The 15,715-nt window shown below is 36.7% G+C and overlaps 2 protein-coding genes and 1 pseudogene across 9 annotated transcripts; all 3 read left to right on the forward strand.

The window, feature by feature from the left end:
• Positions 1-2,679: 2,679 nt before the first annotated feature.
• Positions 2,680-6,300, forward strand: LOC111990929 (shewanella-like protein phosphatase 2). 8 transcript variants are annotated; one of them, XM_024022696.2, is made up of 5 exons: positions 2,680-4,138; positions 4,940-5,166; positions 5,268-5,448; positions 5,583-5,757; positions 5,887-6,300. In XM_024022696.2, exon 1 carries the CDS (start codon positions 2,694-2,696, stop codon positions 4,128-4,130), a length of 1,437 nt encoding a protein of 478 aa, XP_023878464.1. In that variant the 5' UTR covers positions 2,680-2,693; the 3' UTR covers positions 4,131-4,138; positions 4,940-5,166; positions 5,268-5,448; positions 5,583-5,757; positions 5,887-6,300. The 8 variants fall into 8 exon arrangements, with proteins under 8 accessions (XP_023878464.1, XP_023878466.1, XP_065634729.1 ...); XM_024022698.2 differs by having other exon boundaries at positions 5,654-5,757; XM_065778657.1 differs by having other exon boundaries at positions 5,268-5,324; positions 5,654-5,757.
• Positions 4,957-6,300, forward strand: LOC111990915 (26S proteasome regulatory subunit 7-like; annotated as a pseudogene).
• Positions 6,301-13,659: 7,359 nt separating this feature from the next.
• LOC111990926 (shewanella-like protein phosphatase 2) lies at positions 13,660-15,406 on the forward strand. The gene has a single exon (XM_024022692.2). The coding sequence runs from the start codon at positions 13,854-13,856 to the stop codon at positions 15,078-15,080; it is 1,227 nt and encodes a 408-aa protein (XP_023878460.1). The 5' UTR covers positions 13,660-13,853; the 3' UTR covers positions 15,081-15,406.
• Positions 15,407-15,715: the final 309 nt, after the last annotated feature.

Genomic DNA, 15,715 nt, shown 5'->3' on the forward strand with positions numbered 1-15,715 from the left:
GCATAGCTTGGAACTATTGTACTTATGAGGGAGCTTTCTCCATGTGAAGTTGTGAAAGTGTATCAAACCATGTTTTGCTAGAAATTTAAGCCGTTACTTCTGGAATCATTATAACTCAATGCTTTGAATGCGGATATCACTGAACATGCTTCAAAATTATTTTCCATGAATCTAAGGTGTACATGGTGCCCTGTTTCAAAGAGATTATTATATGAGGAACGGTGCAATTATGTACTCAATAGGTTATTGAAGGTTGTGCTTGAAAGCTTGTCCTCAAAATGTAAAATATGCTAATCTGGATGGAACCTTACCTCAAACTGTATAGGGCTTAAATGTAGTCTATGAAAATTTGTGAATTAAATTGTGATAAGATCAAATCAGTCTAAGGTAAATTATAATGAAGCCTCCCTAGTAATGAATTATCCAAAATTGAGAAATGCAACAACAATTTTGCCACCAAAGCGGATTGCAACTCTTCACATGTGCTTTCTTTCTTTAGTCAAATTGTTTTAAAATCCATTTTTATGAACTTAAACTTTTTTTTTTTTTTTGGGTATCGTCTTTAAAACCCTTGTTTGAGGTAGGGAGGCACTGGATTAATCTTACTGCAGGGTACCTAGACTTAAGGTAATATCCCTGATCCTTCAAATGATTGAGGTTATATACCCAGTTCACATCGTGATGGGTCAAACCTAAATTGTATAAGGCGTTTAAAGCCTCTATACTCCCGAGCACCCTGAACATATTCGAGGCGCACTGCGTAGGAGATAACCTAAAAAACCTAAGGTAATTTCTCGTCAGATTACCCATTGGGATAGTCATCCCTCCCTCGACAAAAGCTACCATGGGAATTACTACCTCCCCCGTCTTTCTATCGCGCAACCAAGTTTGGGAGGAAGCGTATCTCATACCTACTGTTGAGGGAATCCTATACTTAGTCCTAAATGATTCTATTTGTTCCTCAGAATCAACTAGATACTTAAATCTACCCATTTTCTAACAATAGCAGAGAAAAACTGATACAGAAGAGGGAAAACTAGGGAGGGTCAAGGAAACTTACAGGTTTGGAAAATAAGCTCCTCGGACAGGCTCTTAGTATTTATGAGAGCGTGGAGTAATGAGAGAAAGACAGATTCAATGAATATTGCTGAGAGGGAGTAATTTGTAACTGAAGAAAGATTTGATTTGAAAGACGCTTTACAAGAGCACAGAAAGTAGGAGCGGGAAAAACCCCGCCCATAAATGCAAAGGATCCCCCACCGTTAGATTTGCATCAGATCGTTGAACGTGTGGGACAACAGAGCAGTTATCATTTAATAATGGCGTGCTCATGACGCCGAAACATCAGGAGCGTGCCTTGGGCAAACCAAAAGACATTTTGAAAGTGGGGGAAACCTACGAAATAAATGAGGGCTGGATATCAAAATCTCCCTTTTTCCCGAGGTGGCAAAAAGCGAGATTTTGAGGGGCTATTGTGGGGCCTGTTAATTAAAAAGGTATAATAATCCTCAGAAGTGGGCTCGGGGCCCAATGGCCCAATCCGAGGACACTTAGTTATCCGAGGACAGCCTAAAAAAGGCTTTATTCTTACCAAATGGGTAATATAGGAGGAACGAGTAGATATTATATACAACGGCATAACACACGTCCGAGGACACCAATGTCCGAGGTGAATGTAACTTTCATGTTAGTGGAGAGACTCCGCCAAGTTGTATTTGAACTGGAAATTGGATATAGCTTAAGGAGGCGTCGGGGAAGGTAGCAAATATCTTCTAAAGCCATCACCTCCACATTAAATGCTTTCCAGCTAACACTCTGGCCGCATTAATGTGGAGGTGATACCTGAATAGTAACTAAGCAGCTTTATGGCCACTAAGCTGAAGGTTCCGGTAGGTACTGGATGGGACAGAAAGGAGCTCCCAAGATAAGAACTATACGTGTACGATGGAAACGGGGGGAAAACGGAGTATATAACATAGGAACGAAGAAAATAAGGAGGACTTCTTCTGGCAGAAAAAAGAAAAGAAAGAAGAGAGAGAGAGACTGATTGAAAAAGAGCTGAGGAGAGTTCTTTTTAGGAATAAACCTAGAGTTTCCCTTGTTACTTGAGGAGTAGAACATTTCCTATCATACAGTACTAGTTCTTGAACCCATACTCTAAAAATTTATTGTTTGGGCTTGATTGGGCTGAAAACCCATTCGTACAAAGGGTCAATCCAAATTGAGTCCCTACAGTAGCAAAAATAAGTTTTTTTTTTTTTTTTTGAATCCGTAGCAAAAATAAGTTAAATAGTAAAATAAACTAGTTTTTTAAGATGGAGCCAAACGCACACTTAAAAGTTGTAATAAAAATTATGATAAATTATACTAACACTTTCCATATCAAAAAACGATAGTTCATTGTTCACGCCTACATGATCAAAATAATTCACATCTCACTCCCTTTCTCATAAATGACTAAAATAATTAGCACTAAAGAGTTGGAAATTAGAATTTCAATTATTTTGAACATTTAGGACAGTGACATTCATTGAAAATCATGTATCATAAGTCTAATTTTTTCGCTTCAATAGAATTAACTTGGGTCTAGTGCTTCAGTACAAGCACATGCCAGACAGTCCTTAACCAATTTTTTATTATTTAGATGTTGACTCATTTGTAGTAGTTCTAGTCAATCCCAATATTATGAATCTATGATTGACAATAATCGTCTAGCACGTCTCCTCCAAGCCTTCGAAGCTCCACTTTGTTACATAATCAAAAAGCTCATCAGTCCTTCCGACCCCTACACTTTCGTCCCCATTGTCTCACTCTCAAGCAAACCCAATCCCAATACAAAACTCTCACAGACAAAAACACAAGCACCTAGACTACAAAAAAATCTCCTCATGGAAAAAGAAAAACCCAATAATATAAACTCAGCAACGTGTCAACAAGTCCCAAATCTTCTCTCCTCTTTCGTCGACACTTTCGTCGATTTCTCCGTCAGTGGCGGCCTCTTCTTACCAAATTACCAAAACACCCCTCACCCTAATGCCCCTGTAGATAACCAAAATTACGAAAATGACCTCAAAACTCGGTATCCTACTCCGCCGAGTCGACTCGTCGCGATCGGCGATCTCCACGGCGACTTGGAGAAGTCGAAGCAGGCGCTCCGTCTCGCCAATTTGATTAACGACTCCGGCGATTGGACTGGCGGGTCAACCACCGTGGTTCAGATCGGGGATGTGCTCGATCGCGGCGGCGATGAGATTAAAATACTTTACTTCCTCGAGAGGCTTCGCCGGCAAGCGGCGAGAGCCGGCGGAGAAGTCATCACCATGAACGGCAACCACGAGATCATGAACGTGTGTAGAGATTTCCGGTGCGTGTCGAAATCGGGCTTGGAAGAGTTTAGGGTTTGGGCGGAGTGGTACCGTGTCGGCCAAGTAATGAAAACTCTCTGCGAGGGTTTGGAAAACCCTAAGAACATATTCGAAGGAATTCCTAAATCACTTTGCCGAGTCAATCACGATGGTGATGAAGCTTTTGTAGAAGGAATCAGAGCGAGAATCGCCGCTTTACGACCTAGCGGTCCGATATCGGCGCGGTTTTTATCGAAAAACGTGACTGTTTTGGTCATCGGCGATTCAGTTTTCGTTCACGGTGGTCTCAAGCCGGAGCACGTGTACTATGGATTGGAGAAAATCAACGAAGATGTGAGAGACTGGATCAATGGATTGGGGGAAAACTACACGCTGAAGCATTTTGCTAGGAAGAAAGATGCGGTGGTGTGGATGAGGGATTTTTCGGATGATTCGAAGAAGAAATGTGATTGTACAGCTCTTGAATTTTTGCTTAACACAATTCCGGGGGCGAGGAGGATGATAATGGGACATACAATTCAGAAGAATGGGATCAATGGAGCTTGTGAAAATCGGGCGATAAGGATTGATGTGGGGATGTCCAAAGGGTGTGGTAATGGGTTGCCGGAGGTTTTGGAGATTAGTGAGAATTCGGGGTTAAGGATTTTGACGTCAAACCCGCAGTATCAGAATAAGTATAAGGCTTATTTGGATAGTGAGAGGAAGGAAGGGCTTGGGTTGTTGATTCCAGAACAAGGACCAAAACAAGTGGAAGTGAAGGCTTAGGAGTTTGGGTAATCTAAACTTTTAACATATACATACATGTCGTTTTATATGTTGGAATTGATCATTGGAGCTTCATTTTGTGGGGTATATAATTGTGCAATTGTTTTCTTATAAGCAATTGTTATTGTAGGAAAAATTAGATGTAGAATACAGATTGTTGTGGCATTCCTTGCATTTGAATATAAGTTATACCACTTTCTATTCAAAGTTTGCTCCAGCGTTGTGATTATTTGAAAATTTGGATTCATGTTTCTGTAGTTTCTGGTTTTAATAAATTGTACTTGCTAAAAAAAATGCTTATATCAATAAATTGTTATTAGTTTCAGGAACTCAGTTTTGCTGTTGTAGTTGAATTATAAACTACTGGGCAATTTCTCCTGACTCAAAAGTTAAAACTCTTTTACCTTCTCCTTGTGGAACCATGATATGAGTCATATCACATATTGATAATTTAAATCTGTGTTTCTAGATTAGCTTCATGAATTTGGTCTTGGCATTCTGCATCATCATTGTTCTTCATACATTCTGTAAAACTTTATACTGCTAGTCAATGTCTCATTGGCTTAGTCCGTATACTCTCTGTCTTGTCCTGTTAACACGAAAATATGAGCTCTAACACTTATGGGTGTGTCAATTCGCCTCTTTTATTTATTTGCATGGCATATTGGCTTAAAAAAGCAAAGCTTGGCATCATCAGGAATAGCTGCTGTGATAACAAAAAAACATAATGAGTGACTTCACATTCAGGTATTAGAACTAGATACAGTTTGTATGTATGTATGCCTTACTGATGTTGATTGTTCTTCTAGGTTGTTGTCTTGTTGAGCTGCCCATGCTCCATCCTGAGAAATTTGGGAAGCTTGGAATTGATCCTCCTAAGGGTGTCCTTTGCTATGGTCCTCTAGGGACGGGTAAGACACTGTTAGCTAAAGCAGTGGCTAACAGAACTGATGATTGCATCATTCAAGTTATTGGAAGCAAGCTTGTTCAGAGATATATTGGTATGGGAGCTAAGATGGTTCGAGTACTGTTCCAGGTTACTCATTGTGCATGTTCAGTAGTTTCATAATTTCTCTTTGTTATTCATATGGTTTAATTATACACTTGTCATCTGATTAGTACTGCAATTTGCTGCAGATGGCACATTGGAAAAAGGCATGTATTATATTTTTGATGAAGTGGATGCAATTGGAGGTACATTTTTCGATGATGTTATTGGTGGTAATAATGATGTGCAGCGTGCAATGTTGAAAGTTGCGAATCAGCTTGATGGCTTTGATGCTTGAGGAAGCACAAAAGCTTTAATGGCTACAAATAGGTTGGTTAAGTTTGCTACCTATCAGGACCATTTTTCTGCTTGATGTTATTACAACACTATGGCTCTTAAACAACCTATTTGCAAACTTCTAACAATACGCTAGCTTATTTTTTGGATTTCGATTCCCTTTTTAGGCTTGACACACTTGATCCTGCATTGTTATGTCCTTGACGATTAGATTGAATGGTTGAGTATGGCCTTTCAGATGTGAATGGTAGGACACAGATATTTAAGATCCATGCATGAACAATAACTGCGAACAAGATATATGATTTGAACTTTTGGCTCTACTCTGCCCAAATTGCACTGGTAATAAGAACCATTTATAATGGATAGTCTTGCATGGCACTGCTGTTTGTTATTTTCAACTTATTTCTTCACTATGACAAGGGTGTGTTATGTAGGACATTGGTTTTCTGACATAAGTATCTCTCTCAGGAACTGAAATAAGGAGCATGTGCAGTGAAGCTGGCATGTTTGCCATCCGAGCACGGAGGAAAGCTGTGACACAGAGAGATTTCCTTGATGCAGTGGACAAGGTATTCAAAGGATAAAAGAAATTCAGTGCAACACCAAAGTACATGGCCTACAACTTTTTATTTTTTTGAGATTGGCCTACAACTGATTAAGCTGTTATGAGCCATAAGGTTCTGCTAGGATTATTTCATATATCGTTTGGCTGCATAGCTTGGAACCAGTTTACTTCGGTGGGTTTCTCCTTATGAAGCTGTGAAAGTGTATCAAACCATGTTTTGCTACAAATTTAAGCTGCGACTTCTGGAATCTTTGTAACTAAAAATTTGAATGCTTTGAATACGGAAATCACATTGACCATGCTTCAAAATTAATTTACATGAATCTAAGATGTACATGGTGCCCTCTTTCAAATAGATTATATGAGGAACCTGCGCAATTATGTACTCTAAGAGGTTATTGAAAGTTGTGCTTGAAAGATTGTCCTCTAAATGTTAAATATGCTAATTTGGACGGAACCTTACTTCTAACTGTATGGGTTTTTTTTTTTTTTTTAATAGAACCGTATGGGGTTAAATGTATAGAGTGAAAATTTGTGAATTAAATTGTGATAAAATTAAACCTAACTAAGGTAATGGTAAATTGTAATGAAGCCTCCTTAGTAATGAATTATCCAAAATTGGGAAATGCAACTACAATTTTGCCACCATGCGGATTGTCTCTTCCCATGCGCTCGACCATTCATTACTATTTTTATTTTTTTGGAGAGGAGACAATCCATTACTAGGGTAGGCTTCATTACAATTTACCTTAGGGTACGCTTGATTGGAATGAAAATAGGAAGGCTTGATTGGAATGAAAATAGGAAGGATGGAAAATAGGATAGAAAATAACATTTTTCACTGTTTAATTGAGAGGGGGAGGGGGAGAGAAAAGTGGTGGGACCCACAAGTTTTCTCTCCTCCCCCTTAAAAATACAATCTCTCCAAATTGGAGAGAAAATTAGAGTGAAAAGTGAGAAAAATATTTGGACAAAACTGCCTCCACTTCTTTTAACGTTTCTGGCTTCTTCTTCTTTTCTTTTTTTTTTTTTTTTTTTTTTTTTTTGTGTTTTGTTTCTTATTTCTTTGGTTTTGTCAAGTGGTGGGTTTTTCTTCTTTCCTTCTTTTTTTTCTTAATTTTTATTTTTATTATTTTTTTAAGAAAACACTTTTGGATGATTTCTTATGCTATTTTTTGAAATATCCACTTTCATCTATACACAAATTTTTAAAAAAAAAAATTATAATGTATTACTTTTTTGTTTTATTTAAGAGGGACATGACGGTAAATTTATACAAACCTAATTTTCAACAAAATCAAAAAGTTTTCCATCCCTCCACTTTTCCACCATCTCAACCAAACATAAATGATGAAAACTAAAAACTTTTCTATCCTCTCACTTTTCCATCCTCTCCCCATTTTCTATTCTCTCACTTTTCCATCCTCCCAACCAAATGGAGCCTTAGTGTGGTTTGCCAACAATTTTTCCACTTAAAGGCTTTCTTTCTTCATTCAATTTGTGGGAGTGGGTGGGGTGGGTTTGAATTTGATGTAAAGTTTTAACAATATTGATATTTCAAACCATCGTTGGAGGAAGGCAATTTAAATTTTGGAACCTCTTGTTTAAAAAGGAAAATGCTAAGTTCGCTATATTTTTCTAACACTTTCACAATAAATTTTATGTGGATGTTGTTATTGGCTATTCCTAATAGGCAAAAAAATAATTTCAATAGTGGGTTCAAATTATAATTAGTACAATTTACCACCTATAATTTGTTGTGAAAATGCTGTGGATGTAGCATTTCTTTGATTTAAAGCATTAAAAAAAATGTTAATTGACTTAAAAACTAAGTAAAAACTTAGGATAAGTTACACTAACATTTTCCAATTTTCAAGAAATAACACTTCATTCCAAATGACCAAAATAATTCACATCCACTTCCTTTCTCACACTAATTAGTGTTTTGAGAACAATTTATTTAGCTTTTGTGGAAAGTGCCATGTATGAGAATTAAAATATAAATAAAATAAGTTGATTGATTTTTTTGTTAAAAGTATTGTAGAAAAAAAAATGTGAGGCCCACAATAATAAAATAGTACTTCTCATTTTGAGAAAAACCTTAACGTGAGACTTGTATTTAGGCTGTGTTTGTTTCAACTTCAAACCACTTCCAGAAATCAATTTCCGGAAAATTGCTGTGTTTGGGTGCTTGGGAAAATTGGGTCAACGGAAATTGATTTCCCTTTGACCGAAAATAAGGCCAAAAACGGGTGAAATTGATTTCCGGCCTTATTTTCACTTCAAATCAAATTTTCCGGAAAAGAGAGAAAGGAGCACGAAGAGAGACCCAGCAGCTTCGACCCAGAGAGAGCACGAACCGGCGCTCCAAGCCCAGAGCCCATCGCCGGCGACCTTCGAACCACGAACCCACCAGTCGCACCGCGTCGACGAGACCCACGAGTCGCGCCATCACACCTCGCTGTCTCCTCGATCGCGCCATCGCGCCATCGCCTCCTCGATCGCGCCATCGCACATCGTCGACCAGTCGATCGCGCCATTGCCTCCTCGATTGCACCATCGCACGTCGTCGACCAGTCGATCGCGCCATCGCCTCCAAGCCCAGAGCCCATCGTGATCGCGCCATCACACCCATCGCCTCCACGCTCTCTCTTCCTCGATCTCTCAGATTTTTTTTTTTTTTTAATTTGATTGTTGTTGTTGTTGTTTTTTTAATTTGATTGTTGTTGTTGTTTTTTTTTTTTTAATGAACTGATTATTGTTGTTGTTGTTGTTGTTGTTGTTGTTGCTGCCGGAGTTTGGTTATGTTGTTGCCGGAATTTGCTGCCGGAAAATAGCATTTTCCTAATAGAACCAAACACATAAAAATATTTTCCACAACAATTTTCATAATTCAACCAAACACTTAAAAATATTTTCCTTTTCTGGAAAATAGCATTTCCGAAAAATATGTATTTTCCGGAAAACGTTTTACACGAAACAAACACAGCCTTAGTTTTTTTTTTTGATTTTTTTACCTCACAGCCTTAGTTAATTGTATTAACTTCTTTTAACAAAAACATAATAGTGGGACCCATAAAAAAAAAAAAAAAAAAAAAAAAAAAAAACTCCTTTGCTTGGGGATTTGCAAACAGTAAAAAAAAATAAAAAATAAAAAAACTAAAAGCAAGCATATAATCTAATCCTAAACACACACTAATGACCCGAATAATTTACACTCTACCTCAAAATAATTCAAAAAGGGATAGATTGTCATTATTTTTAAGAGTTAGAAATTAGAATATCAATTATTTTAAACATTTAGGATAGTGTCCTTCGTTGTAAAGCATGTGTAAAAAGTTTAATTTTCCTTTACCTCAATCATGAAAGTAAGTATAATTTACCTAAAATATTTAGTGGAATTGGTTTGGGTTTGTTGGAATTTAGACCAGGATCAAACACTTATCATGTGTTCACATCTTAATTCACTAGACTCAATCTTTTTCTAGTGCTAACTATGGGTAATTACACTCATTTCTTTTGAGATTTGAGGGAATTACATTTCACCACAATCTTGAAGGAAAAAAAAAAAAAAAAACACTTCCCTTAGAATTTGAAGAAAATAACATTTTACTATTAAAAAGAAAATGGTAAAATTTGTTGTGTAAATCCTTCTAAAAAAGAATGGTTTGTAAATCCTTCAACTTAAATTGAGGGCTGAACTGTATATTTAATTGAAATTATTCAAGTTTGATATCAAGTTTGAATTATTAACATTCTCAAAAAAAAAAAAAAAAAAAAAAAAAATTGAATTGTCAAGCATTTTAACTTTAGTGAGTTCATTTAATTCAACTGGTAAAGTTTCTGCCATTGGATTAGTTCGAGGGTTTCAAAAAAATAAAATAAAATAAAATAAACTAGTAAAATCTCTTATAGTCAAATAATAAATCTAATTTTTTATAGGCGAAACTACATCATTAGTCTTTGAAGTTTACCTTATGGGCGCATTTGGTCCCTTAACTTTCAAGTGAGTGCTATTGGTCCCTTAAGTTTAAAAAATAAACACTATTAGTCATTTTATTAACTCTATTAGGATTATTGTCTACATGGATGTAATGACAAAAACTGATGGGTATGTAATGACATGTCTAGGGATGGCAATTTTGCCCCGCCTCGCTCTGCTTAACCCACCCCTCCCCACTTTGCCCCACGCACGTTTTCCCTGCCCCGCAAAGGTGGTGGGGCAGGGATGAGGCAAGATTTTAGCCCCGCACTACGGGGTGGGGCAGGGATGAGTTTAGACTTTTTAGACCCGCCTCGCCCCTCCTCGTTCTCGCCCTACCCCACGTTGCTAAGGGTTATAATTATAAATTTTTCATACTCTAAAACCCTACTATTTAAACAAACGTATCAATATTAGTTTATTTGATCCTACCCAATGTGGTTCTTTGCTTTTATTTTGTTATGTATTATACTATAAGATTTTTTTGTGATTATCTTGTTAAACGCTTAGATATATTATTATTCTTTTTTTTTTCGTTTTTTTTTTTAAATTGATTTAATTTGATGGGATAAATTTAGTTATAATTTCAAATATATTTTTATTAATAAAATAGGTTTCATTAAAAAAATTGTACTAGTTGTAGGGTAAATTAACAAAAAGTAGAATTTTATGGGGTGGGGCGGGACTTCGCGGGGCTCCAAGGGGCGGGGATGGGGTTAGAAAGTTTTCCCCGTCATGTGGGGGGCGAGGACGAAGACCCCATCCTTCGGCCCAGCTCCGCCTCATTGCCATCCCTAGACATGTCAACTATTTAATTTTGCTACATAATATTTCATTAATATTTATATATTGGGTGCAAGAAACCCAACAAAAGGATTCAATGAAGGGAAATGTTATCGAGTGCCGTTAGGGCATTGGTTAAGAATCCAGTTTTTATATCACTTTTATGGGAAATGAAAAAAACTGTCAAAACATTAATTTTTTTTTTCTTTTCCCATAAAAACTTTTTTTAATTGGATTGTTAACCAATGCCTTACAGCACTCGTTAACATGACCCTTCAATGAATACAATCTTTCTTGTTAAAAGGCAACCGTTGATCCCCCACAAAGATCGGTTGGGTTGGGGAAAAAAAATCTTTAACATTTTGCAAAAGAAAACAAATCTGAATATAATACTTAAACCTCTTTATTTTATTTATAGATCCATTGGAAACAAATCTTAAGAACAAAGATACATAAAGATCCTTCAAGATTAGCCATGGAGATCCGTGATGATAGGCGAAGGACATAGAGATGTTTTATGCTGTTGATGTAGTGGCAATGACAACAGTTTGAATCACCAATGGTTAATGGAAGTGTGAGCGGCTGAAGCAACAGTAACGATAGCAATAGTGATAGCACCACCAGTTGGGAGAGGAGGAAGATAAAGCGTCGGGGGAAGCTACTGGAACACAAGTGGAATTTTTTTAATAAAATAATAAAAAAATAATGATTTACATGCTAGCCTGGCTAATTCATCAACGTGGCTATTGTCATATAGGCTTACACTAAAGTTAAAAAATGTCACAACATTTTTTCGTTAGCCACATAGACAAATAATAGTAATGACAATTAACTAAAGGATTAACATTTCTTATTTTTTAAACTAGAAGGACGAATAGCACTCATTTAAAATTTAAGGGACGAATTACGCTTACAAGGTAAGTTTTAAGACCAATTATGTAGTTTCGCATTTTATATATATATATATATATATATAAAATGAGTGAATTTTCAACTAATAAAACCTCTAATGGTTAAATAAGAGATATTTATTAGGTAAAAATGCAAAACTGACCCTCTAACTTTCATCGTTTTTCATTTCAGTTTTCTAACTTTCAATTTTGTTAATTCAGTTCTCTAACTTTTAATTTTTGTCAATGCAGGGCTCCGTTACAATTCAGTTAGTGGTTGCTGTTAGAATTCCTGAAATGACACTGTTTTGCATTTTTTTTAATAAATTCGGAATTAAAAGAAAAAAATTCTGAAAAAAAAAAAAAAAAAAAACCCATTGAGGGGAACGACTTCTATGAAACAGACAGACCTTTAGAACTTCTTGACAAATTCGTTGACTCATGGAATAATAAAAATACAAATAGTCCCTTGATTCCATGATTCCATAAGTATATCTGCCTTATATGCCCATTTAAATATTCTTTACCTAGTAAGCAGCCTATTCTTAATCGCCAGCCAAGAGATAAAATGAATGCTTGGGAATATGCCCAGGAAACCAGATGCTCTTCCACCAGTTAATGCAGCTGTGTTTTTCCCTAATCATTTCCCAAGTTTCAATAAACCTACATCTGCCATTATTAACAGGAAAATGTACCACGTTTTGTATCACACCATACAGTTACTGAACACATTACAAGTGAAAAATTCTTTGAGAGGAGATTACTTTTGATTCCGGGCGATGTCGTTCACCTTAATGTTTTTTTTTATAGATTTTTTTAATTTTCTTTTAATTCTGAATTTATTAAAAAAAATATAAAATGACATTGTTTTAAGAGTTTTAACAATAGTCACTAACTGAGTTGTAATAGAGTTTTATATTAACAAAAATTAAAAGGTAGAGAATTGAATTGATAAAATTAAAAATTAAAGAACTGAAATCAGAAATCATGAAAATTAGAGAATAGTTTTACATTTTTACCTATTTATTATGTACGGATGCGATGACAAAGACAACAATCTCATGTTGACTTATTGACTTACTTGGAGTAGTATGGTACAGTCTACATTATGATAGACAATCGTGTAACCTTCATTCTCTACATCATCGAAACCCCTGTTTGTTATATCATCACAAAGCTTCGCATTCAATCTCTCTCATCCCTGCTCTTTCGTCTTCATAGTCTCACTCGCACCCAAATCTCTCACAGACAAAAACACAAACACCTAAACTACAAAATAAAAAAAAAAAAAAAAAAAACCCATTGAGGGGAACGACTTCTATGAAACAGACAGACCTTTAGAACTTCTTGACAAATTCGTTGACTCATGGAATAATAAAAATACAAATAGTCCCTTGATTCCATGATTCCATAAGTATATCTGCCTTATATGCCCATTTAAATATTCTTTACCTAGTAAGCAGCCTATTCTTAATCGCCAGCCAAGAGATAAAATGAATGCTTGGGAATATGCCCAGGAAACCAGATGCTCTTCCACCAGTTAATGCAGCTGTGTTTTTCCCTAATCATTTCCCAAGTTTCAATAAACCTACATCTGCCATTATTAACAGGAAAATGTACCACGTTTTGTATCACACCATACAGTTACTGAACACATTACAAGTGAAAAATTCTTTGAGAGGAGATTACTTTTGATTCCGGGCGATGTCGTTCACCTTAATGTTTTTTTTTATAGATTTTTTTAATTTTCTTTTAATTCTGAATTTATTAAAAAAAATATAAAATGACATTGTTTTAAGAGTTTTAACAATAGTCACTAACTGAGTTGTAATAGAGTTTTATATTAACAAAAATTAAAAGGTAGAGAATTGAATTGATAAAATTAAAAATTAAAGAACTGAAATCAGAAATCATGAAAATTAGAGAATAGTTTTACATTTTTACCTATTTATTATGTACGGATGCGATGACAAAGACAACAATCTCATGTTGACTTATTGACTTACTTGGAGTAGTATGGTACAGTCTACATTATGATAGACAATCGTGTAACCTTCATTCTCTACATCATCGAAACCCCTGTTTGTTATATCATCACAAAGCTTCGCATTCAATCTCTCTCATCCCTGCTCTTTCGTCTTCATAGTCTCACTCGCACCCAAATCTCTCACAGACAAAAACACAAACACCTAAACTACAAAAAAAAAATCTCACAATGGAAAAACCCACAACAAGCTCAACGTGTCAACAAGTCCCAAATCTTCTTTCCTCTTTCGTCGACACTTTCGTCGATTTCTCTGTCAGTGGTGGCCTCTTCTTACCAAATTACCAAAACACCCCTCACTCCAATACCCCTGTAAGTCATCGAAATGACGAAAATACCCCTGGAAAGTTCAAAACTCGGTATCCTTCTCCGCCGGGTCGACTCGTCGCGATCGGCGATCTCCACGGCGATTTGGAGAAGTCGAAACAAGCGTTACGACTCGCTAAGTTGATAAACGACTCCGGCGACTGGACCGGCGGGTCAACGACCGTGGTTCAAGTCGGCGATGTACTCGATCGCGGCGGCGATGAGATTAAAATACTCTATTTTCTCGAGAGACTTCGACGGCAAGCGGTGAAAGCCGGCGGCGAAGTCATCACCATGAACGGTAACCACGAGACCTTGAACGTGGAAAGAGACTTCCGGTACATGTCGGAATCGGGTTGTGAAGAGTTTAGGGTTTGGGCGGAGTGGTACCGTGTTGGCCAAGTCATGAAATGTCTTTGCGAGGGTTTGGAAAAACCTAAGAACATATTCAAAGGCATTCCTTCATCTTTTCCCGAAATCGATAACGATAATGAAGCTGTGGTCCAAGGTTTCAGAGCGAGAATCGCTGCTTTACAGCCAAACGGTCCGATTTCGGCACGGTTTTTGTCGAAAAACGCGACGGTTTTAGTCGTCGGCGATTCGGTTTTCGTGCACGGCGGCCTCAAGCCGGAGCACGTGTACTATGGATTGGAGAAAATCAATGAAGATGTGAGGGATTGGCTCAATGGATTGGGGGAAAATTACACGGTGAAGAAATTTTTGAGGTATGCGGATGCAGTGGTGTGGATGAGGGATTTTTCGGATGATTCGGCGAAGAAATGTGATTGTTCGGCTCTTGAATTGTTGCTTAGCACGATTCCAGGGGCGAGGAGGATGATAATGGGGCATACAATTCAGGAGAATGGGATTAGTGAGGCTTGTGAAAATCGGGCGATAAGGATTGATGTGGGGATGTCGAAAGGGTGTGGTGATGGGTTCCCGGAGGTTTTGGAGATTAGTGAGAATTCAGGGTTAAAAGTTTTGACCTCGAACCCATTGTATCAGGATAAGTATTTGCATAGAGAGAGGAAGGGAGGGCTTGGGTTGTTGATTCCAGAACAAGGACCAAAACAAGTGGAAGTGAAGGCTTAGGAGTTTGGGTAATCTAAACTTTTAACATATGTATACGTGTCATTTTTAATGTTGGAATTGATCATTTGAACTTCATTTTGTGGAGTATAGAATTGTGCAATTGTTTTTTAATAAGCAATTGTTGTTGTAGGAAAATTAGATGTAGAATAAAGATTGTTGTGGCATTCCTTGCATTTGAATATAAGTTATACAACTTTATATTCAAATGTTGCTCCAGCATTGTGATTATTTGAAGATTTGGATTCCTGTTTCTGTAGTTTCTGGTTTTAAGAAATTGTAGTTACTAAGAAATGCTTATATCAATAAAATGTTATTAGTTTCACGAATCCAGTTTTGCCATTTTAGTAGAATTATAAACCACTTGGAAATGTCTCATGACTTAAAACTCTTTTACCTTCTCCTCGTGGAACCATGATATCAGCAACACCACATTTTGATAATTTAAATGTATGTTTCTAGGTTAGCTTCATGAATTTGGTCTGTTCATACATTCTGTAAAGCTTTTATTTTCTTGTCAATGTCTCATTAGCTTAGTCCATATAATCCTTTGGCTTGTCCTGTTAACACCAAAATGTGAGCTCTAACACTTTTTAGTGTGTTAATTCCTCTGTATTATTTTTGAGCATAGTATATTG

The sequence above is a fragment of the Quercus suber genome, unplaced genomic scaffold (genome assembly GCF_002906115.3).
Source record: "Quercus suber isolate HL8 unplaced genomic scaffold, Cork oak 2.0 scaffold_11, whole genome shotgun sequence".
Taxonomy (NCBI): Eukaryota; Viridiplantae; Streptophyta; class Magnoliopsida; order Fagales; family Fagaceae; genus Quercus; species Quercus suber.

Coding starts and splice junctions, on each gene's coding strand:
- LOC111990929 (XM_024022696.2), top strand. CDS start 2,694: ATGATTGACAATAATCGTCTAGCACGTCTCCTCCAAGCCTTCGAAGCT.
- LOC111990926 (XM_024022692.2), top strand. CDS start 13,854: ATGGAAAAACCCACAACAAGCTCAACGTGTCAACAAGTCCCAAATCTT.